The sequence below is a fragment of the Mugil cephalus genome, chromosome 11, assembly GCF_022458985.1.
Source record: "Mugil cephalus isolate CIBA_MC_2020 chromosome 11, CIBA_Mcephalus_1.1, whole genome shotgun sequence".
Taxonomy (NCBI): Eukaryota; Metazoa; Chordata; class Actinopteri; order Mugiliformes; family Mugilidae; genus Mugil; species Mugil cephalus.
Window position 1 is genome coordinate 26,563,884 of NC_061780.1, and position 26,493 is coordinate 26,590,376.

At 44.2% G+C, this 26,493-nt stretch overlaps 1 protein-coding gene across 1 annotated transcript in view; it reads right to left on the reverse strand.

Annotated features, from left to right (window-relative positions):
• Nucleotides 1–1,883: 1,883 nt before the first annotated feature.
• Nucleotides 1,884–26,493, reverse strand: part of gabbr1a (gamma-aminobutyric acid (GABA) B receptor, 1a) — an 80,323-nt gene continuing 55,713 nt past the window's right edge. Inside the window, exons 16-24 of the mRNA XM_047599824.1 lie at nt 18,270–18,420; nt 15,228–15,360; nt 15,017–15,133; nt 11,762–11,872; nt 9,828–9,921; nt 7,824–7,951; nt 6,181–6,309; nt 4,320–4,463; nt 1,884–2,186 (exon numbers count right to left, since the gene is read on the reverse strand). Coding sequence (XP_047455780.1) covers nt 1,902–2,186; nt 4,320–4,463; nt 6,181–6,309; nt 7,824–7,951; nt 9,828–9,921; nt 11,762–11,872; nt 15,017–15,133; nt 15,228–15,360; nt 18,270–18,420 — 1,292 coding nt within the window. The 3' untranslated portion in view covers nt 1,884–1,901. The remainder of the gene's footprint in view (nt 2,187–4,319; nt 4,464–6,180; nt 6,310–7,823; nt 7,952–9,827; nt 9,922–11,761; nt 11,873–15,016; nt 15,134–15,227; nt 15,361–18,269; nt 18,421–26,493) is intronic.

The following is a 26,493-nucleotide window of genomic DNA, read 5'->3' on the forward strand; positions in this document are numbered from 1 at the left end:
GACGACACGCTGAGCTTCAAAACTGCTCTTTTAGGAAAACTTGTCTGTCTTTATGTACAGTTAACGGTCTCTACCTTCTAATTATTAACGTGTGAAGTGGGTAACGTCCATTTCTAGCCAGTCAATATATCTGTATCGCCCCCTGGTGGCTGGGTGCGGCTCTGTTTATTAACCTCTTATCATTCCAGCCTTTTTGCAAAAAAGTAAAAAAAAATCCTATTTAGGACAAAGTAAACTGAATGCCGTTCATGAATGAACTCCTCTGAAGTTTCAGAATCACTCTGAAGTGTTTTAGTTCTGGAGGAATCACAGTTGGCACACAGTTAAAAAAATAAGAAGAAGTTGTTGGGTTCGCCTGAATTTTTGTGTTGGTTGAATCCTATAATGACTTTTATCAATGAAATCAGAAGAAAATGACTCAAAGCTCTGATTGGTTCATAAACCCCCTGCAGGATGTTAAAGGGTTAACTGTGTGACCTAATTAACTGAGAGCACAATCGATCCACGGGGGAGAAAAGCTGACGTGAAGCCTTGTAGTGGACTGTTAGCAGTTATAAATCACCCGTATCTACAGATTGATTAGTGTGCAGTGAACCCCCCCTCCAGTCCAAGACATTCAAATCACCAGCACAAGATGGCCGCCTCCATTTCAGCCTCCTTTTGGCTTCACATTCGGTTTATCACCAAGAGCCTAGAGGCCACAACAGAAGAAAGTTTATCTGGTTTACTTCTCCGTTGGAATCTGATCACACTCCTGCAAAGATCTGACGTCTCACTCACGTAACGTGTCAATGAAAGTGACCAAAGGATCAGACTCTGGATGCATCGGGCTCGTTACCACCTTCCAGAACCACGCGTCTGTCAGAACCATCCGATGCAGGACGAAGGATTTATTTGACGGTTACTACTGTGCTGTGCTGCTAATTAAATACAAGACGAATTTTCAAAAATACATCGTAAATGTTATCCCAAATGGCAAAACTATCAAAAACTGTCCTCAGAGCTCGTGGGCGAGCCGTCCTCCCTTTCTCCTAAGATCCTGTAAGAGACTGGATTATTGTTTAGATGCAGTATTGTACTGGAACACACAGTCCTGACAAAACAACGTCCGTTCATGCTGAGCTCCTTTCTAAGTTATGGCTCTTTATTAATGCCTTGTTATCACCTTTGAGTTAAAGCCGTGTTCCACGCGGCCGAGCTGGAGCTGCTCCTCAGAGGACACGGCTGATAAAACGCTGTACATTGCTTCTGTCCTTTTTGTAAAACGTCGCTTCTTTATTTTTTGTTTTATTCTTTTCACGACTCTCCTGAAAGATAAACGAGTAACAGAACAACAACTCCATGACGAGAACGGATCAAAGGTTACAGAACGATAGAAATCACTACGGTATGTGGCCGTCCAGTCAACGACGAAACTCGAGAGACAAAATGTGGAGACGATATAGAAAAAGACACGAACACAAACGCTTCCTCTGTCGGCGTCTCCACAACGGAATCAGATAACGATGAGGGAGGCTAAAGATGAAACGTCTTGATCTACGGAGAAACTCCTCAAGTGCTGCTAGACTCTTGTAGATGTGCTTGTCGCCTTCTTGGTCCTGGTTGGACGCGGTGAGATCAAACCTTGTGTTGCTGGCGTGACTCCTCCTCCTCCTCCTCCTCCTCTTTGTTTTTGTGCTTCCACACCGTGTTTTAAAGCAGTGGCACCGCCCTCGTGCTCTTCGCCCTCCTCCCAAAAAACAAGTGAAAGTCACAGTGTCTCGTTGTGTTTTGTGTCCCTCTGTTGTGCACTGTGCGAGTGTCTCCCACGACATCCTCCCCACCCCTCCTCCCCCCTCACCCCGCCCTCCCCCACCCCAGCCCAGCCCCAGCCCTTCCCACCCTCCCTCCCCCTGTCTGGTCTATTTATACAGCAGTGGGATCTGGCTGTTGTGACAGTGGTTGCGGCTCATCTTGCTGTCGGCCGGGTAGAGGTTGGAGGAGTTGGAGAAGGAGGGCGGGAGCGAGTGATTGTCCGTGGAGGGGTTGGGGTAGCCGGGCGGGGGCAGCAGGGACTTGGGGTCGGGCTGGGTGGAGGGCGGTGGTGCGTTGTGGTTCTGATTCTGGCCCGAGGACGGTCGGCGGCGGTTGCGTAGAGCCTGGCGCTCGGCCAGCTGGTTGCGGAGCGCCGACACCCTCTCCTCCTTCTGCAAACGCAACCAGACGAGACATCGGCAACAGTTTCATGACTCTGCTCTGGATTCCACTCGATATCAGTCAGTGCGTTTACATGCATGTGAAAGAAAAACAACTACTGCCTTAATCCCACTTTGACTGGACAACTTCACCTCCTGAGACCCGGTGTCCTCATATGGGGACATTATGTTCCAGGTTAGTTTATTTATGCCTATTATTGATATGACATGAAAAAAAAACAATCCAATTCTGCTTTTGTATCAAAATAAACTGTTTTAAATGTCGGTCCACATTAATGTCTCACATGTGAGGACAAACACTACAGGCCAAAAGTTTGGAGGCAACAAATTTGTCCATAAAACATCACTGGTTTACTTTGCATCAATATAAACATGAGGACTATATAAAGAGAGACTTATCAGAAGACATTTTTACGATAATTATTTTGTAGTTTTTCTTGCTTTAATAACATCGTGGCACATACACAAGAGATATCTGTATGCAGACTCTCAAAAGCCAAAGAGTTAAAGTGAATAATGCAAACTGTGATTTATTTATTCTGAAGTTGTGACTCTTGCAAATCTTCTCGACCCTAAAACTCGGCCCCTCTTTTCTTTTTCTGACATTTATTCAGAAATGTTCTGGTACCTTTAATGTTCACCTGAAGGTAAACTGAGGAAAATGGTTCATATGAGTAAAAGCAAAGTGTGATGATTCAGTAAATCCATCCCAGAATACAAAGACCTCATGCTGGTTGTTAAGGCTTTGTGAGCAGAAACTTGAAGTTGCTTCCAAACTTTTGGCCTGTGGTGTAATTCTTTTTCTACTACTTCCTGTAGATGATGCTTATTTTTATACTTCTTAGGCCCTGCTAATCCCAAATACCTTGGAGAAATTAAAAGTGCACAGCAAACACCAAACCAACCGACTGCCTCTGGTGGGATTAATAAAGTTTTCTCACTCTGAATCTGAATAGTTGTCCTGGCTCGATTGAGATGCCCAGATAATCATAATACAGTTGGTAATTGATTTTCCTCATGTACACGTTTTAATCTGAGTTAAATTAGACAACGCATATGACCCAGGCAGTAACCTCCAGGTCTGAGCCATGACGCCCATGAAGTGCAAAAAACTGCAGTGCATCCAGTGGCCACTAGAGGCTCCAAATCCCCATAGACCCCGATGCAAGAAAACCATTCACAGGAAGAAGAAAGAAGCTAAACAGAGAGTCGCTAGAAGAACCAGCTGAGGGCTAGTGCCATCTCATCTGCACCTGGAAGCCCACATTACGTACGGGATTAAAAAAGCGAAACTATTATCCATCTTGTTGCTGTTTGAAATGCCAGTCTGTGACGTCATAAGTGAACCGGAAAGGGTGAGAAGACACATATCGCCCCCTAGTGTGGAGGACATTTGTTGGATTTTCTCCGTTGCTTGTAAACTGGGACAAGGACCAGATTCAGAGAGACGAATTAATCTGTGAATCCTTCTCTCACGCTTGCTTTAATCTGTCTCTACCCGGCCGGTCTCCAGAAGACGTTTCCTCTGCAGGCTCTGGGATTTGTAAAGACAATCTGCATTATTATTGTCATAGAAATAAAAGTGAATCGAGCCGGATGCGGAGGTGTCTGCAAATGATCATCTGTCTGCACCGATGAGCATTAAATGATGAGCAAAAAAATGAAATCTGACTAAGACTCAGCTCTTAAGTCAAGTCAAAACGTGCTTGTTATTTTGTCTACCGTGGTCTTTCTTCTCACGAGGCAGCTTTGGTGTTTTTGAGCCTTGTAATAACTCGTTATTGAGATTTGTCTTCTGGTTCTTAGTCGAGTTAAAATGAGAACTAACACGATTGTAAAGGTTTTAGATGAGAGGTGTCAAACATACGGCCCATCAGAGGCTCTAATCTGGTCTGCAACAGTGCAAAACGATAAATATAAGACTTTAACTGAATAAAAGTAACTAATGTTCTTAATTTGACCACACAAGACTCATAATTAGGCAGCAATGTGCAGAGATACCGTTTCATAATGTTCCTCTTTGCACTAAAACGAGAGGGAAACACTTGGAGTGGTGGTTATTTACAGGTTACTGGTCTTATTTTACTCTATCTGGACTAAGATGTGGTGTCTTTGTCTCGTCACCTCCTGGATGATCTTCTGCAGCTCCCTGTTCTCCCTCTCCAGCTGCCGGGACTTCTCCTCGTCGTTGTTGTTGGTGGACGAGCCGGTCTTCAGGGTGTCCTGCTGCTCCGACTGCCACTCGCCGCGGGTGATGAGACGCCTCATCTGGACCGGCCACAGGAAGGAACAAGGAAGTTAATAACGAGCGAAATGAGGCCTTGAGACCCGACTGTGCCGGATGAATAATGCATGTGTTCAGATGTTTAATGTGTTTGCAGCCCTCTCAGGTCAAATAAGTCAATGTTTGCAGGAGACTTTTTGTTACTTTGGTTTCCCCTAAAAAATATCCTGACAAACAGAGGTGATGCTGATGTGATTTCCACTCATTGCTCTTTTTTTTCCATGATAATAATGTGACGATGACGAGCTAAACATGACTCTTCGATGACTAAACCATGATGAGACGTGTCTGAGTTCTCGTTGACGAGACGAGACTGGACGTAAATGTTAGAGGGTGGTGTGTCATGACTTTTCTGCCTGTTGTGCGTCTGTCAGTGGAGTTTATTAGTTGATTATTGTCGTATGTTGTCACTCAATAATCTAATAATAAGCTTAAAGTTTTCCACATGACTCCTGGCGTAAATGGGCTGCTAACTTCAGGCTAACATTAGCTTGGTGGAGCTAACATTAGATCATGAGCTTGTTGTTACTGATGTGAAGAAGGTGAACGTGCAGGAATGTTTGGTGCAATGCGTTGTCATACTGACTCATGTGTGAGTGATGCTGTTCCCCATGTGTCTAAAATGTAAGAACAGGAAACTTCTGTAGCTTCTGTAACGTTAGCAGCACGTTTAGCCACGTTTACACTCAGTGACGCTACGGTTTAGCATGTTGCATGATCTTTTGCTGTTGGGTGAAACCGTGTACGTCTAAAATCATTCCTTCATTATTGTAGTTATTGGTGAAAGAAGCCGATCTTTAAGCTCACAATGTGTTGAACATGTAGATTTGCTATTTTTACAACTTTTGTGTGACACAGTAAGACACCGGTTCATGAAAAAAACACAACGTCATGTCCAAGAAATCGTCTTGTGTCGAGCGGTTGTTGTCCTGTGTCTTCATGTTTTATTTTGAATTCTCTTTTCTTGTTTCTGGTGACTTGTCCCTTCCTGCCACGTCTTCCTCGTCCTGATTGTTTCCACCTGTTCCTCATTACCTTGTGTATTTATTCTCCCTCTCTGCCTTTGTTCTGTGTCAGGTCGTCTTGTCCATGTCATTGATATATTAATAAGTCTTTTTTTCTATTCTTTAAACTCCGGAGTCGTGCTATTGAGTCCAGTCTTTGTTCAGCTGTTCAGGTTTCAGCATCTCCACCAATGTGAACATCTAAGTTAGAGCTGTCAATCTGGTTATTATACACAAGCGTTAACTATTTTATGAACTGCAACACAACCTGTCAACCTCGATTCCAATTTCCAATACTTATTGACCCAACGATCACACAGAAATTACTAAAATATGACTAAAACTAAAAAAAAAAATGGCTGCCAAAAACAACCCAGTTTCCACTTAATTAAATGTGACCGTTGTGTCTGCATCATGTGCACCGCGCAGCTCCACTTCTATTTATTCAAAACCCCCAAAAAAACCTGACTGTGCTGCAGACGTTCTCACCTTAACGGTGAAATAGCAAACAGATACAGATTTGAGTCGCTGCAGCGTTTCTGTCAAACATCAAACCGTGTTTGTGCTGTCAGACTCCACCGGGGTCAGCGCTGTGTCATTTTCATGCACCGTGCGGCTCCGGCTCGACCGCCGCGTTTCACCTTTAGCTTAGCGTCAGGTGTGCGCGCGCCCACGACTTCTTAAATGTGTCAGTCACCTTGGGAACAAAAAGCACCACCAGAGTGATGTAGGCAGAGAAGACGATGGCGAGGGAGGCGAAGGCGAAGGAGGCGTCCTGCTGTGAAGACAGGATCATAGTCACCGGAGCCGTGATCAGACACAGCACCTGCAGGAAGAGAGAGGGTTTAAAGGTAAAGAGGTGGGAGGAGGTGGGGCGGAGAAGAAAGAAGAGATGGAGAGCGGGAGGATGAGGAGAGGGAAGCAAATCACGTTCATAAAAGCATTAGGCATCTGTTTATCATTCCGGTCGGGGCTCCCATGTGAAAACAGCATTAAAAAGTCATGAGTGAAGCGGCAGCGGAGCGCCGACAATCACAACGTTGTCATCTCATCAGGGCCCGAGGCTCCGGCTTAGCAGAGAGGAAGGAGGTCCCTGCACAGACGCCATTAACTATTGACGACGTCATAAAACTGAAAGGCGTGAGATAAAACGGCGACGCCAGGCGTGACTGGCACCGCGGGGCCACGTGACGGGACGATGGAGAAACCATGAACCCTCTGCATGACGGATGACATCAATCCGTTTATTAATTACAGATCCAAAAAGCGTAAAGCTGATAGACGCTCATCAGAGCCGCTCTCGCCTTTATTTATTCATGGGAATGTGGTCAGTTCGAAGTGTTTGATCAAAACAGAAAAGGAAGAAATAACTCGTGTGGCAGCTCAAGTGACTGAAACCAGACATTTTGCATCAATTCCAAAGTTGCTGCGTGTCGAGGGCGTCGGGAAATGGCAGCGGGTGTTTGTCTAAAGTGGCCGGGGTGGATGTAATCGCTGCCATTTCACTGTAAAGTGCATCCTAGGTGCCTCCGTTTAAGATGATTCACTCGCTATTAACAGCCGCAGAAAAACGTTTATGAGTCAGGCTGCCGTTTACTGCTCCTCCTTTCAGGCCCAAACGGGAACATTTTTAAACCTTCTCCTGCCACAGGGCGAGATAATAACCCCACACAAAGCTCTGCCACACACAGCGACAACACAGCACTGAGCTCCATTCTCCCCCTATAGAAGCTCGTGTGCGTCACTTGACTGCAGTATAATAAAAGTTTGTCGTGTCTTGTTGGATTCCATTTAACATTCACTCTCCCGTTCGGCTTCTGCTGCCTACACCAGAGGACTCTCTGAGGCTGACGGACAGGAAGACGTCCTGGCTCTGCAACGTCCCAAGAACAGGGTGAATATTTGTCTTGAATCGATCCAGGGATCAGTGTGTTACGTCCCTGTCCTCCATTACAGCTGCACGACGTGCATTTCAACGAGCTGTTTCTGTCACACGTTTCGGACGAACACCACAGGAGCTCTGAGGCGTCTCTGGTGTTAAGTTTCATAAATGACCAGCAGAAAGAGAGGAGCTGCTCCCTTCACCTGGTTTCTCCCTCAGCACCAAAGTAATCACACAGACACTTGCATTGATTAACCCCCTGCAGATGTACTGCGGCCGTTTGGAGCTATGGGGCAATAAAAACCTCACTTACTGCCATTTCATTGATATTCAGCGCGCTGCACAACGATCTTTGCAGAGAAAACGAGGGAGCAGAATAAAATACAGCGAGCAGAAAGTAGAGAAAGTGGAGTTTAGGGCATGATGATGATGGTGGTGGTGGTTCTTTTTGGACTCACAGCCACGTTGTAAATAGCCATCCCCACGGCCCGGTGGTCGTTGATCTTCTCCGTGGACACAGACTTGGTCTCGTAAGCCAGAAAAATGCCCAGAAGCAGCAGCAGCCCCTTGTAGCCGTAAACCACACCTAGAAAACACAGGAGAGCAGAGGGAGGAGGCGGCTATCAGAGCAACTCCGGAGGAAGTGAAGGGTGACAGACAGACTCAGTTATTTCACTGTGGCATTAACCGGTTATATCTTAGACGAGAAAACAAACATTTAATTTGATACGAATCGTCCTGATCCTGAAATATGCTTCGATGTTGGAGGTGTGCAGCCCTTCGGTCATTTACTGCGCTGCATGTTTGGGTTTGTATTGTTTGTGCTTTGTGATCATTAGGAAGATGCAGCCTTAGTGACATAAACTGAACTGTACATGACAAATTATTAGTAACGGCAAGAAAACACTGAGGACAGAACCAGGACTCTCAGCTTTATCTCACAGACTAAACATTCGTTCCATTTCAACTTCAAACTGAAGTCTGAAAAGGCTTGAGAAAGTGTTTCATGGCCTTGACTAGAAATCTTAGTTTTTTAGCCACGCTAGCTAAAAGAAAAGCCTGCATGGGTTTTTTTTTTTTGACCAGGTGCTCTGGTTTCCTCCCACGCTCCAAGGCCGTCAGGCTCGTTAGGGTTAATTGGTGATTCTAAACTGGTGCTACATGATGAGCGCTTATAGATAACGGATGAACGGATAGCTGACACGCTAACTCTAAGGACTGAAGCAGCTCTGACTCTGAAAGACCCTGGTGCCTCTGTCTGGTTTGCATTGGTTCTTTTCCCAAACAGATCAAGTATCTGTGGGATGGTCCCATAGACAGTATTAATATGGACAGTGGAACAGCAAGTACAGCTCCCCCTGGTGTCTGGCTGCAGTATAGGTCATAAGCTCCGCCCCATCCATGTTAGTGGGCGGGACTTGGGATGATTCTGAAATAAAACACTAAAATAAACGTCAAATTTATTTATTTATTTTCAAAAATTGTCATTTTATGTAGTTGATATAATGCCGATGCATATTAAAGCATCAAGCAGTATCGGACCGTACTGATCAGACTCTGGGTCCAAAGTCCTGAGGTGGCGTCGCCCGTATCCCCGGGAGAATAGCATCAGTTTGGCCAATGAGAGGAAGTGGAGACGTGGCGTCCATATTTATATACAGCCCATACATGTCCAGAAGAGTCGCCACAAGGGAGACCTACACAGCATCAGGAAGGTGGTCGTAATGTTATGGCTGCTCAGTGCATACAGCACATGCTGCATTTTTAGCATGCTAACAGGCTTAATTAAAACTGTGCATGTTTATTTTTGCTCAACGGCAGCACTGTAGCATCAGTATTAGCATTCAGCTGGAAAAGAATGGGAGCGCGTCTTTTTTTAACGCGCCTTTCAAGTTGCAGTATTCATTTAAATCCTGATTAAAGCAGAAAAACGACACAGATTTGTGGAATAACTGTGATCCTGATGCCTCAGCGTATCTTGTAGCGCAGGTGACGATAACACGGAACAACCTGGTGTTTAAAATCAGACGCAGATGCGACGAACGAGGGGAAAAACTGAAACCTGGACGTGCAGCCGGAGCTCAGAGAATCTGAGACAGACCGAGTCGGACTCTTCTCCTTCAGAGCGTCCATTGTTGTTTTACACCGCCTGATATTAAAGCTCCATCTTTCCTCTCCTGGCAGAAGGGGAACGCTGTGGGGCAATGGCCCAGTTTGTGACCCACATTATTTGAATTTCATCACCATTATACTTTCATAAGAGCTGCCACGCTAAGAAAGAGACAGAAGGGATGAAACATAAAGGGGCTGCGATATGAGGCCTGTTTAATTCAGAGCGAATGACAGCGACGCATGTGTGTGTGTCTGTGTGTGTGTGTGTGTGTGTGTCTGTGTGTGTGTGTGCATATGTCCAAGTGTGCGACTCAAAAGCAGAAAAGCAGAGCAGATGAGGAGACAGATACCGAGCCACGTGTTCATCTTCTCCGAGCTGCAGTGCTCCAGCAGGGGCTGAATCAGGACGTCCAGATCTTCTTTAGGGGCCTCCTTGGTGAACTTCTGCTCACATGGCAGACGGGGGGGAGGGATAGAGGGGTGGGGGTGGGGGGGTGGAAGAGAAGGAGATAATAAGAAACGATGAGACAGCAGCACAAAGCGGAGGGAGGAGAGAAAGCGCTCGGTAAGCAGGAGCCCTGGAGCCCGGAGGGATCGTCCCCCCGGGCTGAATGGATCCCTCCCACCAGCCGGAGACAGACGCCTGAATTACCAGAGCGTCACACACACAGTAAATATCAGACTTCAAGTTAAAGTTAAAGTCAGAGCTGCCTCTGAGGTTAAACTGGTAAAAGTGGCTTCCTGCTCGCTCATCTTCCACCGCGTCGCGCTTTAATGTGACAAACGAACAAGCTTTAGTGTCATTTTAGCTGAGGATTAGAAAAGCGGATGCTCTGGTGGTTCAGCTTCCTCCAGCTCGGAACGTGCAAACAACCAGTTCTTACCAAATAACGGGATTATTTTCCACTGGTTACACGATGCACCATGAGACACTGTTTCACACGGGGACATGCAAACCTGTCTCACTGCTAGAGTGGGATTATTCTACAATATTTACTCATCATCACAATAAAACAGTCAAACAGCTGCATCAATGTGATCATGCATGAAAAAAAAAAAACATCTGGTCACACGACCCTAACAACAAGATAAATAATGAGCTTTACTCATCCTCAGTTAACTCAGAGACTAAATCCAGAGCTAAATGCAGAGTAACTAACTAACAGAAACACTTGATGCATGATACTGTTGCTTTTTTACAGGCATTAAATTATAGGATCTTATTTTAGCTGTTAAAAATGATCTGTTGCATAATTCACAGACTGAGGAAAAGACGAGTCGTGATTTTCAACTTTCAGCCTGAAACAAACAGATCTTCACTTTTATTATTTATTGCCATTTTTCAGTTCTTTGTTTCCAGCCACTGTTTGACATGTGCAGCCAGTTTACATTGTCTGGTATCATGACAGGCTTTGGTTCTGTATATAGACCGATCAGCCATAACATTATGACCTGATGTCATATAGCTCAGTGTTATTTATTGTCCTGTCAGTGGTTGTTACGTGTTTCTCTCTCCGTCTTTTCCTGCAGGAGGGATGATTGAGCACGGCATTGGCTCACCCCCAGTTGGCCAATCAGAGACGGAGGACGTAAATTAAAAGCCTCTCTAACTCCTTGTTTGCTCTCTTGCTTTTTGGATCTTGCTCTCTGTACTTGTACCGATGCCAAACCTTTGAAGCTTTTGAAGCAGCGTCGACGCTTAAAGAACAGAAATCACACAAACTTTTTCTAAAGACGGTGCCTTTTTTATTTTTTAAGGCATTTTGTGACGTGCTGAGCTAATGAAACATTCAGTGGCACTAACATCTGAGTTGTTTCTTGGTCAGTTCCCATCTCTACCTGGACGCTTGTTGTTACCTCACTAGTCAGTTGTGGTCTTTAGTTTCTTTATACCCTCACAGCTCCTCCTTCCTCCACGTTCAGAAAACCTTCATTTGTTATTCGACTTAATGAAACTGTAAATAAATGCACAGTTTCCTCGGCTCATTGTTACTGATTGTTTCTTCTCTGCAAACGGCAAAAGAGCAACGTGTCATAATGTTTTGGCTGATTGGTGTAGTTGATTTGTTCATGATACTTTAAATTTTAAATTCTGCCGTATCCAAGAGGCGTCTGAATTCGTTGGGTTTCAAACTGTCAGGAGTTAATATTTTTAGTCTCGGCTGTGAACCCGAGGGCGAAATCTGCCTCGTCCTATTTTCTTTTTTCTGCGGAAGTCGTGTTTTGAGTTGAAGGAGGTTTTCAGGCTGCAGCGTCTCCTCCTCTGTCTCCTCGGCCGTCTTACCTCCACCGTGATGTGCAGAGGATCCACGATCTGCCAGATCATGAGTGACAGGAAGTCGATGGCCAGCAGCACCCCGACCGTCGCGTAGAGTTTCCATGGCTCCAAGTGTTGCTGCACGAGCAAAGACAACACACAAAATCAAACACGCACACACAAGCAGTCATCGGTATCCAAGGGCATCGTCACGAGCCACAAACAAAGACAAACTAGCAGGACAAACAAACACGACGCGCGTCCTTGGGGTTTCTGGATGACCGGAGCTGAGAGCTGCAGCCGCTTCATCAGCGCCGCCGCCTGGAATCATCTTTATTTTTCTGTTTTTACGCGCTGAGACGACACCGAATCAAGTCTGTTATTCTTAACCTGAGCCATGATGACACCTTCAACAACACAACAGTAGCTGTGTTTCCATTCTCCCACAGACCAACGCAAAACCTGAACATCTCAATAAAACACTGGTAATGGAAACACATGCATTTCTAAAAACCTCTATCTCTATCTAACCTCTATCTAAAGTTAAAAACACTTTTACTCTCGTTTTTCAGACGTATCGATATAAAAGTTTGTCTCAAAAGTGCATTGGAAACATTGACTCCATTGACTGTTTATATCATGGAAAAACCATCATAACGTCACTGGATTCTGAACTTCGACATGAAGCCCGATGTGGGCGGAGCCTGTGATCGCCATGTTGGACGAGCTTTACTCAAATAATCAGAAAAACGGGGAAACAATTACTCAAAAACACACACACAAAGAAATACTCCGAAAAACAAACTAAAAAAAAAAAAACCTCAGTAAAACAAACCAAAAATATTTTTTAAATTTACTCCAAAAAACAAATACATTTTTTTTTAAATTTACTCTGAAAATAAATAAATAAATAAATTACCCAAAAAACAGACGGAGGGGGGAGGAAAGAAAAATTAAAAATTATTCCAAAAAAACAAAAAACAAAAAGTAAATTACTTTTCCAAGTGAATGTCATACACTTGCGTATTATCTGGTTAAATAAAGGTTAAATAAATAAAATAAATAAATCATATTGCTGTAAATGGGCATTTGCTAGAGCCTCTAGTGGCCACTCGATGAACTGCGGTTCGTTGCACTTCACGTGGACTTCATGGTTCAGACCATTTCAAGTCCATCCTCCTCAACGTTAAGCCTCTCTACATGCGCAGGATGGATCTGTTAATAAAACTGCACCAAATGCTCTTTGCTTTTAAAATAAATGATATAAACTGAAGTGTGCATTGAGCAGAGCTGCCAAACAAAGCACACAGAGTCCCGGACGCCTCTTCAGTCTCTCGAGTCGAAAGGAAAATGATTTGAAAAGCCTCCGTTTGTGAAAGTTTCTTTAAATACTCCAGAATTGCCCTTCTTCATGTGGTCGTGAAGAAGAGTTGAAAGTCAGCCCGATTCGTCGCGCTTTGGCTCAAATAATAAAACCCCCCGAAGGTTGGATTTCCGCGTGGCACTTCTAATACTCATCCATATTCATAAATACTCCGTAACTGGCTTAATCTCTCGTTCTTCTGATTAGAAAATTCACACAACACTCAGACTCTCAGACTCTCAGACTCTCAGACTCTCAGACTCTCTCTGGGTGGAGCAGCAGCGCCTGGTGCTCACGTAGCATGAACGTAGCATGTTCAGATCTGTCTCTGTGTGGAGGACATGTCTCTGTGTCTGTGTGGAGGACATGTCTCTGTGTCTGTGTGGAGGACATGTCTCTGTCTCTGTGTGGAGGACATGTCTCTGTCTGTGTGTGAAGGACGTCTCTGTCTCTGTGTAGAGGACATGTCTCTGTGTCTGTGTGGAGGACATGTCTCTGTCTCTGTGTGGAGGACATGTCTCTGTCTGTGTGTGAAGGACGTCTCTGTCTCTGTGTAGAGGACATGTCTCTGTGTCTGTGTGGAGGACGTCTCTGTCTCTGTGTGGAGGACACGTCTCTGTCTCTGTGTGGAGGACATGTCTCTGTCTGTGTGTGAAGGACGTCTCTGTCTCTGTGTAGAGGACATGTCTCTGTCTCTGTGTGGAGGACATGTCTCTGTCTGTGTGTGAAGGACGTCTCTGTCTCTGTGTAGAGGACATGTCTCTGTGTCTGTGTGGAAGACATGCCTCTGTCTCTGTGTGGAGGACGTGTCTCTGTGTCTGTGTGGAGGACGTGTCTCTGTCTCTGTGTGGAGGACGTCTCTGTGTCTGTGTGGAGGACACGTCTCTTTCTCTGTGTGGAGGACATGTCTCTGTCTCTGTGTAGAGGACGTGTCTCTGTCTCTGTCTCTGTGTGGAGGACGTCTCTGTGTCTGTGTGGAGGACACGTCTCTGTGTCTGTGTGGAGGACACGTCTCTGTCTCTGTGTGGAGGACATGTCTCTGTGTGCAGGACGTCTCTGTCTCTGTGTGGAGGACATGTCTCTGTGTCTGTGTGGAGGACATGTCTCTGTCTCTGCGTGGAGGACATGCCTCTGTGTCTGTGTGGAGGACGTCTCTGTCTCTGTGTGGAGGACATGTCTCTGTCTGTGTGTGGAGGACATGTCTCTGTGTGGAGGACGTCTCTGTGTGGAGGACATGTCTCTGTCTCTGCGTGGAGGACATGTCTCTGTCTCTGTGTGGAGGACATGTCTCTGTCTCTGTGTGGAGGACGTGTCTCTGTGTGGAGGACATGTCTCTGTCTCTGTGTGGAGGACGTGTCTCTGTGTGGAGGACATGTTTCTATCTCTCTGTGTGGAGGACGTCTCTGTCTCTGTGTGGAGGACACGTCTCTGTCTCTGTGTGGAGGACATGTCTCTGTCTGTGTGTGGAGGACATGTCTCTGTGTGGAGGACGTCTCTGTGTGGAGGACATGTCTCTGTCTCTGCGTGGAGGACATGTCTCTGTCTCTGTGTGGAGGACGTGTCTCTGTGTGGAGGACATGTTTCTATCTCTCTGTGTGGAGGACGTCTCTGTCTCTGTGTGGAGGACACGTCTCTGTCTCTGTGTGGAGGACATGTCTCTGTCTGCGTGTTGAGGACGTGTCTCTCTGTCTCTGTGTGGAGGACATGTCTCTGTCTCTGCGGGTTGAACCACGCCGGCCTCTTACAAGATTATTTCACTCTCAAGCTGCAAAGTTTAAATTTTTTTATCAGCTGCTGCCACACATGCTGCGTAGCCTGGACTCCATCTCTCCTCCTTTCTCTGCTCTGCACAGACCTCTGAGAGGCTTATCCCCCGCTCCCTCCCTCCCTCCCTCCCCCTCATCCCTCCTGACTCCTACCTTCTTCTTCTCCTTCTTCTCGTCCTTCTTGGTGAACAGGGTGTGGACCCACCAGATCTTGGTGAACATGCTGCCGTAGGCCAGACTGAAGCCGAGGCCCAGGAGCCACAGACGGAACTGGAAACAGGGGGGAGGAAAACGGGGGTGAGGGTTGTTTGTTTCTTGTTTCTGCAGGTTCTCCTCCTCCTCCTCCTCCTCCTCCTCCTCTTACCTGGCAGACGACAGGGAACTGTGAGCGGTGGACGTGGTGTCCGTCGATGCCCAGAGGGAAGACGGCGGCCAGCGCCATCATGCAGCCGACGGCCGTCATGTTGTTCAGGTACGGCTGAGAGTTCTGGATGTAGCTGCAAACACATTCACTGCGTTACAAAGTATAAACGTTTACATCCTACCTCATTATACTTTAATTATTCACACATTATTATTCACCTCCATCCATTATCATCCATCCATTATCATCCATCCATCCATCCATTATCATCCATCCATCCATCCATCCATCCATCCATTATCATCCATCCATCCATTATCATCCATCCATCCATCCATCCATTATCATCACCCATCCTCCATCCATTATCATCCATCCATCCATCCATCCATCCATCCATCCAATATCATCCATCCATCCATCCATTATCATCATCCATCCATCCATCCATTATCATCCCTCCATCTTTTAAATGATCTATAGTTTGAAGTCACTGATGAACAGCTGCTTATTAAACTGACACGTTAGAGACGTCCTCACACTTTCAGACGTTTAATAAAACCGTGTCCGTCCTGTAGCATCCTCCCACTCAGACATTCCCCTCCATCCCTCCACCCCTCCATCCCTCCGTCCCTCCGTCCCTCCGTCCCTCCCTGACCTGGCCGTGTGCAGCCCTGAGGCCACGTTATTTACTCGCTCACACAAACAGGAGCTCATGAACTCTGGCTGCAGCCGGTTATAAACCTGTTAGCATCAGGTTTGACTTGTAGTCGACAGACCTTCTGTTCTCGTTCTACATGAGACTGACAGCTCCATCACATGATCACATCACATCACATCACATCACATCACATCACATCACATCACATCACATCACATCATCACATCATCACATCACATCACATCATCACATCATCACATCACATCACAGCACATCACCACCTGTATTAATATTATGTTTTACATTATCATTATATCTAAACATATACATTAGAAGAATGTTGCATAACCTGCTGTCAGATGGTGTGTGTGTGTGTGTGTGTGTGTGTTGGTTTATAAAAAGAAAGAATAAGTGGATCAGAACTAAGTGGGAACATCTGTTTCTCTCAGGACAAATTAAGAGGCAGGAAAGCGTCGCGCTGGTCGGACGTGTTGTGGACTGAAATGTCTGACGTTTCCAGAGGATCGCTGCGACGGATCCTGTCTTTAAAGTGGATTGCCTGTTTATTTTTATCTCCTAACAAGACAGTCGGAGGCAAACCTGCTTTGTAGAAACAGCTTAGTGAATAAATTTGATTTGATTTGATCTGACTCACACTGTTTTGGCTGCTGAGAGGAGCCTTCGGTGAAATTGTGTTTGAAATATAATGAAAGCTGGAGGACGGCCTGACTGGAGCCAGAGATCCCCACAGGAACAACAAAAAAAATAAAAATCCTGATAAGCTCGTGGACTTACGGGACTTTGAATCACTTTGAGTCAGGTCAAACATAGAAATATCACGTTAAAAGACATCGGAGATGAGCTGCTCCGGCTTCACAGACACACATTAAGCTGAGAAATCCCAGTTCAAAAGGCATTTTTAAAGCCAGTCTATTTGCATTTGGTCCAGGGCTACGCTTAAGCCTCCACAATAAAACCAGCAGCTCCTCCACCACCACCACCACCACCACCACCACCACACCCACATCACACACTTCTACAGTGGAGCTGAGCAGCAGCGTTTACATTAACGTCAAAGGGGCAGCGGAGCTCTCCCGAGTTATTTTTTGCTTCGTTTCACATCCAACATAAATTCACAAACTTCACACATGAAGTGGAAACGAAGTGGAGCCGCTGGAGGTTTTTACAACACGTCCTTTCTCTTCGCTGCTCAAACTTCCAGCTTCAAGTGTCTTTAACAGAACCAGTTTATCTACGTCCTCCCTCCTTTAAAGGACAGCGTTATCCTGTCTCCTCCTGTCCCAGAGGAACATGAACCACCGACCAAGCTCCTCCGTTCACTCAGTCTTCATCCTTCATCCTGTTCTTCTGTGATTCTTCTCCAGGTGCTTCTCGGTCTGTCTCTGATTTCTGATTGACTTCTTCTGCATTTCGTCCTAGAGCTGCTGAGATGTTGTTGTTCTCAGGAGGAGGAGGAGGTGGAGGAGGAGGTGAGAGTCTTTACGTTTGAAGATTTGTAGCTTGGCCCTGAACTTGTTTGCCTTCCAGATGTTAGCTAGCGTGTTGAATGCCGTCGTTGTGTTTCCACTTTGACATCGTCCTCCGTAAAAAAACAGCTTCCACAGAAATGTTGCTCCTGAGGCACGTGAAGCTGTTTTCATGCTGAGCACATTAACCTGAAGCATCAGACAGTTATTTATCTACTCTAGAAGAAATATCAGTGTCCTTCACCATCGTCTGTCCCACAGTAGTGACAGACACGACTTAAATACGAGGCAACACCAGGACGTTTCTCACTTCCTGCTTCAAAAACTAATTATCACCAATCATCACACATTAAACACGTAAAAGAAATACGTGATGTCACAGAACATGAATGACATGAACACTCTCTGATCTCATCGTCGTCAATGGGAAATTATCACGTCTCTGCAGTTTTAGTTGATTTCACCATTATTTACCGTCACTACTGAGCTCTGATGAACAGTTAAGATATATTATAAATACCATTTATTATGAGTGTTACTGGTATTACTGTTTTAATACGGTTATTTTTTATTATCATTATTATTTATTTATTTATTGTGTCTTGGTGATGTAATGTTGACTTCAGGAAGATTAGTTGTTACCTTTTGACTAATGGGATCCAAATAAATAAATAAATAAACAAATAAATATCATCTAATGAGTTTTAGTTCATGATTTTGCATGTGTTGGACATTTTGCCTAAAACCTGATTAATTTGTGCATTTGTTTGCAGAGTAAAAGCTGCAGTAATTACCTGCAGACATACAGGAAGTAAACAAGCCCAGAGGAGGAGGAGGGGGAGGAGGAGGAGGAGGAGGAGGAGGAGCAGAGCTGCAGCTCTAATAAACGCTCACCGGACGTTGCCGTTGTAGATGTTGAAGGTCAGACAGACGATGCCGAGGAGGATGCCGAGGCCGGCGAACACGGACACGGCGGCAAACAGCTTCTGAGACAGGAAGCGGTACTCCTCGATCACCACGGTCCGATCGGCCGGAGGACCCGCACCTGACATAAAAACATAAAAACCTTTACTCAGACCTCACAATAACTTCGAGTTAGGGCCCTAATGGATTCATAATCTCTGCAATCACATCAGAATCAAATTATTTTATTAACCCCACAGAGAAATGACGTCTCATTACAGCAGCTCCTCCTCAAAGTACCAGTGTTCACAACAAACAGCATCGTAGGCAATAAAAAAAAGAATACACACATTAATGTAAAAACTATATATAAAACATATGTTCTGATTGAATATGGGGGTTTGCACAGCGGGAAATTATGCACATGTTGAGTCCAGAGTCCAATAAATATATAAAGAAATATGTACAAGTATATGACAAGAAAGTGAACATGAGTTATTGAACAATATCAGTGTAAATATGAGTTATTGCACCTGAAGGAACCAACCAACTGATTAGAGTCTGATGAATAAAATGAAACAAAATGAGACTCACATTAATAAACCAACATAAATATTAAAATCTACTTTTGCATTAAACTGTTAATTCATTTCTCTATTATTTTCTCTTTACATTTTTATTGCTGTCTTCCCTAACGAATATTTCGTTATTTATTGTGCTGCCTCTACCTGTGCATATGTTACTGTATCATCAGGACATTCTTCAAACATAATAAGTTCTAGTACCTGAACTCAACGCTGCTGCAGGAAGGTTTTTATTTCAGAGGCCGGTGCTACGGTAACTATGGTTACACACATCCAGAAAATGACTGAATGAACGTTTCTGCATGGCTGCACAATCTGCTCAGGAACAGGAAGGATCCACAGTCTAATTATTCGTGGAGCACTTACTGCAGTTAAGTGGAACCCATAACTCCTTCTAACTTTTCCTAATGAGCGGCTCACTGAGCCTCTTCAGGCCGATCACAGCGGCGTGGTTTAAATCACGCGTGCTTAACCACAAAATTACATTACACACCAAAACGAACCGTCCATTTTCTCCCCGTGAAGCCGTTCAGACTGATACCGGTCGTGTCTATCGGAGCGTGCAGGGAGATATTTAACAAGTTATCGACGACCAAAAGCTAAAATGCAAACTGAGCCCTGCAGCTCCAGATGTGTGCACAGACTTCAAGCTGCTTCTCTTCATGTTAACAACACGTCACCACAACGTTCACATGGGAACAAACGCTGCACATGCAAACATTCAGAAAGCCCAACGTTAGCTTACTTAGGCTAACGCAGCAGTAGCAGGCTAAAGCTAGTCCCCCTGGGTCCAACGCACAAGAAACATCAACAATTAATTAATTTATACACTTTATACAAAAGTACATATACAATCAGTTGCAATTAAACCAAAACCACATACAACACAGAATGAGTTCAGGCTTGTTTGCATTAAATGTTGTTCTGGCTTTTTCTTTCCTGTCTTGTTATGAACGTACGCGCTGTTGTGTCTCATCAGCTAAAAGTTTCTGGAGAAAAGTGAGAGTACGGGAGTGTAGTTTATTCTCAGGAAAGATTTCTGAGTATGTCTGTAACCTGTGATCTGTTCGTGCACCAGAGAACTAATCTTAAAGCTTTATTTTCAACTATTTGTAATTTTTGCCGATGCCCGAGTGGCAGCACGAGGTGGAGGTGTGACATGACTGGAGCTTCTTTAAGTGTATTTCACTGTGTGTACCTTTCTATTAATTACTCTGCTCCGTCCCATGAGGATCAGTGTGTGGCGTACGTCTGGTTTCTAACAGCATGCATTCTGTGGGCAATAGGTACGACACGGCTCCGGGCTCCTTTCAGTTTCTTTTTAAAGCTGACGAACAGTTTGTATTTCCAGCTCCACTTCACCTCCTATCAAGGTGCACGCAGGAGGAAAATAAACCGTGGAAGGGGTCGAGACTCCAGCAACACTCGTAGTAGATGGAACAAGTTTATCAGCTAAGAGATCATTTTGAAGCTGAAATGAAACCAGAGTGGAAGATTTTGGGCATGAAATCCTGTGGCAGCACTGACTGCAAACATTAACTAAACTAAACGTCTAAAACGTCTGAAGTGCAGCTTTTCATCAATAGTTGTAAAGTTTGAAGACAAAGAGGCAGCGTTATCTGCAGGCAATGCAGTTTTCTTTTTTAATATGAATGCCCAATTATCAGCCACAACATTATGACCACCTTCCCCTCGATCTCTGGTCTTTAGAAACATTGTGTCTCTAAATTTCCGCCCGTGTACATTCTCCAGCTCTCAGAGACAATTTCTAATACTTTTCAAGACCCTGCGGATAACCTGTTGTTATTGGGGGGGTCTTTGAGGGGAGGGGCCTCAGTGGATCATCCCACAGATACTTGATCAGTTTGGGATCTAGTGAGTTTAGAGGTCAGGTCAGCACCTTGTTCTGTTCTTCATGTGTTTTTCCTGAGTTGTTTCTACATCGTTTTGTGTGTGTCTGTGTCAGGATGCATCCTGCTGCCTTTAAGGAGTGTCACTGCTATGGGGGGGGGGGGGTCTGGTCTGGTCTGGTCTAGGTGCTACATGTCTAAGTAACATCCACATGAATGAATGAATGAATGAATGAATGAATGAATGCCAGACGCAAACGTTTCCCATGAGAACACTGAATTGTCACAAGATGATTTAAATGTTATTCACTCCGTCTGTGAGTGGTCATAATGTTGTGGTTGATTGATGTTAAGCTACATTTGTATTGCAATAGGCAGACTAACAGTTTCAGAAACCTCTCAGCCTCCTGTCTTCCTCTTCTTCTTGATGTCTGAACCGTGCTTCGCTCTGAATCAATAAAAACCCTCTGTTCTCTATTTCTGTAACTTCTTGAACTCGGTGACCAGTCGACTGTGCAAAGGTAAAAGAGAGAAGGATGGAAGGAGGAACCGATCCCTCGGGCTCCACTTCTCTCTCCGTCAGGCGTCATGTGAGCACATGAATGGAAACGTTGCTGCGTTTTCCCGGTTCTCTTAAACGTCTCCTTTAGTAATTCATACTTTGTAAGAACCTGCAGTGACGGAGCAGACGACTCTGCGTTGATTAAGAGCCGGAGCTTCGGGGTTTTTAAAGGGGGAGCCTAATTATTCACGCCTGTGTAGCTCAGTGATGGAGACTCAGAGAGGGACAGATGGACGGGGAGACTCTCTCTACACTCGGCAGCATCTAAAGATCTGTGTGTGAATATATGGCCCAGATGTGCTGTATGCAGATGTGTAAAGAGAGCATCAGAGAATGTGACGATGAAGAGGAGCCTTTAAAGATGCAGCGGGTTTAGTGAGTCTGTCTGGTGTGTGTGTGTGTGTGTGTGTGTGTGTGTGTGTGTGTGTGTGTGTGCGTTGTGTGTGTGTGTGTGTGTGTCGTGTGCGTGTGCATGTCAGAGGGGAAGCAGCAGAGCTCGAGTGTCAGCGCTGCGTGAAGCTGATGTGTCAGATGTCAGAACAAAGTGTCAGAGTGTCGTCCCCCCGAGGGTCGAAGGGTGTCGAGACGCCCATCACACTCTGTTTAGATGCTCGTCACACACACACACACACACACACACACACACACACACACACACACACACACACACACACACACACACAGTAACACACACTGTGACATCTGACTGAAGATATGAGGCATCAGACAGCGTCCACGCTATGAAGACGATGACAGAACAACCAGTAACGATAAAACCGTCTGAATGAATGAAACCTGTTTCATATTTGCCCTGTGTATTAATATTTAATATTTAATATTTGTCCTGTGTATTAATGTTACTCCTCTGTGCCGGCGAACGCTGTGGAGTTTGTTCTCTCTTCTGCTTAAAAGAAACTGGTGTGAGAGATCATTTGCAGCGTCGTTGCATCATTCACTGACAATAACAGCTTCAGTTATGTCACTTTCTTTCCTGAACCTTTCAGCAACAATAATTCCTACTGATATAATTAATTCATTACATCATTAAATATTTAATGTGACCAGGACAAGCAACAGAAAATAAACTGGAATAAACGAGTCTGTGGAAAGATGGTCCAGGATCGTTTGTAGTGTTAAATGTTAAATGTCTAATCTGACTCAACGTGGGATGAATTTACAAAGAGCAAAAATTACATCGAAGACATTCACTGAAACTTTTCCAATAAATGTTTTCCTCTGGTTCACACAGTTTTATTTTTAGATTGTGGAGATAAAACGACACTGAGACCTGGAACTAAACAGAAATTCCCCTTTTTTCTCTTTAGAAACGTCCAGTTTTGTCGTTACTTGTGTTATAATAGTTGAGTTCTAAGCATGAGATGAAACTGGGCTGAATGTGGCCCCTCAAATAAAAGGAGTCTGAGCCCCTGGTGCTACACAAGCAACAACTTCTGCTTAAAAGGCTGATGAAATGTTGTGATTCTGACAGACACAGAATGATCTTTATTTATTTAAGTGAATAACAAGAGAGTTTCTCCTTTTCAGTGGAAAAACATTTAAATTAGTTTTATTCATAAGAGTTTTAAAAGAGAAGGTTAAAATATTAAATACTGAGAAATACTGTTTATATAAATGCTGTTTGTATCCAGTACTTGTATATTGTTTATTCTACTCTATTTATTATTTGTCTCCTTCATAAAGTCGACTCTTTATTCTTGTTCCTTCTCTGTCTCTATGTTGCTGTTGCAAACTGTCATTTCCCCGTTGTGGGACAAATAAAGGTTTTTCTATTCTATTCTACTTTAAAATTATAAAAATATATTTTTACAGCAGCAGCAGTAAAATAAAATTAAATGTGTTATTGCACAAGGTCAGAAACAAATTCAACTGAATGGCAGCATCAAAAAGAAAAAAAAACTTATCTAATTCTATACGGAAACAAATAATTATTCCTAACGATGTAATTATTAAGTTAATTAATTAATGTGTAACAGACTGAACTAGTTTGAATGAACTGGAACCAGCTCTGAGTCTGGTTCTGAGTCTCTGTTGGGACCTGATCCTGGTTCAGTAAAGATCTGGTCCAGTCAGATGGTTTGTGAGTGAATGTCGTAGAGTAAAACTGACGGGGATTTTACAATTTAAAAATAATAAGAAATAATAAGAAATAAAGGCTTTTCTACTTTGTCTTAGAAAAGCTGCAGAGACAATACGACCCAGAAGTAAATCTGTCACGTCACTTCCTTTTAGAACCTTTGAGCAACAATAATTTCTAATGATATAATTAATTAATTAACCTCTTATCATTCCAGACTTTTTGCAAAAAAATTAAAAATAAAAAATCCTATTTAGGACAAAATAAACTGGATGTTGCTGTTGAACATGTTGGAGCTCATTCATGGTCTCGGTCTCTTTTTAAAGACAAGACTCTTTAGTTTCTATCATTAAAGTCAGAATCTCTCTAAGTGGTTTAGTTCTGGAGGAATCAAAGTTGGAACCCAGTTAAAAAATAACGAGTTGTTGGGTTCATTTGAATAAATGTGTTGGTTGAATCGTATAATGACTTTTATCAGTGAAACCAGAAGAAAATGACGTATTGCATCATGCAGCATTTATTGAAACACAGCTCGTGTCCTGAGCTCTGATTGGTTCATGAAGATGCTTCCGTCCCATAAACCACCAGGGGAACGATAATTAATGTCTAGTAAAGCTACTGGTGCAGGATCATCCAGTCGATGTTACCAGACTCATATCCTGATGAGGTTTTTTCACTTAAGTGTAAATACGTCTGCATCTTTAATATATTTTTATATTCTTTTCTTTTCCTTCCTCTTAAGGACCAATCAAACCTGATCTGATCTCACTGATGGATCCATGAATGTGCAGAGTTAGCAGCAGACCACAAACATGTCAGCGGAGCTGGTGGAACAAATCTGGAACTTGTTACATACGTGACGTAGTTGTTCGGGGAGAGAATATTACACCAGTTTCATCATCTTTGCTTTCACTTCCTGTCTGTTTATTTTTTTATTTCTTTGTCCAGCACCTCCACACGCAGCTGCTTCTTCCTTCACACGAACGTCAAACGAAAAGGGACAAAGCAGAAAGTGTGGAGAGGAAACCGTGTCTTTTTTATTCCAGAAAGATTTCCAGCCATCAGAGCGTGTTTGCAGGGCTCGGGGAGAAATGCTGCACGTGTGAGGGGGCTTGTAGAAAAGTGTTTTTCAGCGACGCTAAACTTCTCGTTGATGCTGGAGACTAAGAGCTTGAGAATGAAGCTAAACCGAGAGGTGAGAGGACGGAACAGCAACGAGAGGAGGAATAATATCTTTGATTCTCTCGAACGGTTCAGATATTTTTTTACAGTATTTGCAATTAACGGTGTCATATAAAAAAAAGATGATCAGTTCTAGATGGTGCATAAAGGAGGTTAATAAAGACTGGATGTATGTACAGTATGGAGCAGTAGTATCTGCTGCCTTCACTGTGTCCATTCAGTCATTGTGTTTGCAGCATTTAAAAAAAAAAAAAATCCTCCTCCGTCCTTGATCAAGGAATCAGGACAGGGTGTTGCCATGGAGACCAAGCTCTGTAACAGTTGCCACAGCGATTAGAGGAAGAGCTGAGCTGAAGCGGTTGTTAGGGCGACCATGCAGAAAGATGGATAGGGAGGAGGAACGTGGCGCTCTGTGGTAAAACAAGCCGGGAGGTTAAGTTAAAAAACCCCCGGAGTTTACTTCACCCTGTCACCGTGCAGCAGCTCAAGTGTCCCCCCCCCCTCCACCCCTCCACCCCTCCACCCCCCCACCCCCAAACAGAAAACTTCCCGGTCTGAGTCAGCTCCAGACGGCAGGAAATTACTCATTTCCTCTCAACAACTACATGTTGTGTCTTTATCTGGTGGAGGGTAAACAGTTAAAGGAAACAAAGACCAGCTCCGAGCCTTTAACTGAGCCGGTCGCACACAAACGACACAAACTAAAGGAGCTGGAGGAACAACACGCATGCAGGTCAGACGTCCCTCGCTGACACTGACCTGGAATCTCTACCTCTTCTGGACTCTGATCATTTCCCTAAAAGCCTAAAAAAAGGCGGCTCTCTCCCTCCTGACAGACCACAGCAGCGTGCAGGATTGATTAGAGACACGCTCGGTCCAGTCACAAGTATGTCACCTCTCCGGGGACGGACGGGCCAGTAAACAACCACAGGATCGGTCCTGGTGTCTGAGGCAAATCAATGTCAACCTCTTATTATCATTCCAGCCTTTCATGCACAAAAACAACCTCTATTTAGGACAAAATAAACTGAATGTTCACGGACAATGTCGAGCTCATTCATGGTCTCATTTAAAAACCGAGACTCTGGAGTTTCTGTCACACAAGCATCTTTTTTGTGGTTATTTTGTGTTTCTTTCTGTTGTTTAGCTTATTCATCAAATGCTGTTTGTTAACATCTTGGAGCTCATTCATGATCTTTGTCTCTTCTTCTTTCAACATATTAACTCCTTCAACTATCCCCGACTTACTGGTTTTGCACTAAAGTATTTTCATGGGAAATAGGAAAAATAATAACTTTAACTTTAATGTGATCACTGGTCTGGAAACAGTAACACGTCAGAATGAAGTAATCACTGTTAAAGGGTTAGTGTTTGTGTTTTTTTACAGCAGAAGTTAAAGCAGGAATGATGTGGGAAGAGTTGAGGTTCGGTCGGTGGAGGTCAGAGGTTTTTTAAACTGCACCACAGCAGAACACATACGTTACTGCAGCTCGGTTCGTTAATTTGTCCCACTCAGGCTGGAGCTGCAGCTCAGGCTCCACTGCAGGAATTTCCAGAAATCCACGGCTCTTAGATCATTCGACCAGACGGACACAGTCACTCAGACTTTCTAAAAACAACCACTAATCTGATCTGTCAGCAACTTTCCAGGTTTCATTTGACACAACACGTGATTATTATGTATGTGTATTTATTCCACGTATGATTATTATGTATGTGTATTTATTCCACATGTGCTGACTGGGTCCAGTCCAGTGCAGAAGTTTCATGACTGTCTTGTCTTTACGGCAGCAGAGAGACGTGTCTCCAGGTGTCAGCCCCCTCATTCTTTATTAATAAACCGACGGGCTGAGAGTCTGTCTGGCAAAGTGCACACTGAGGGTTTAAGAAGTTATAAAGACAGAGTTCAAAAAAAAGGAGGAATCTTCTACAGCGAGCGGTT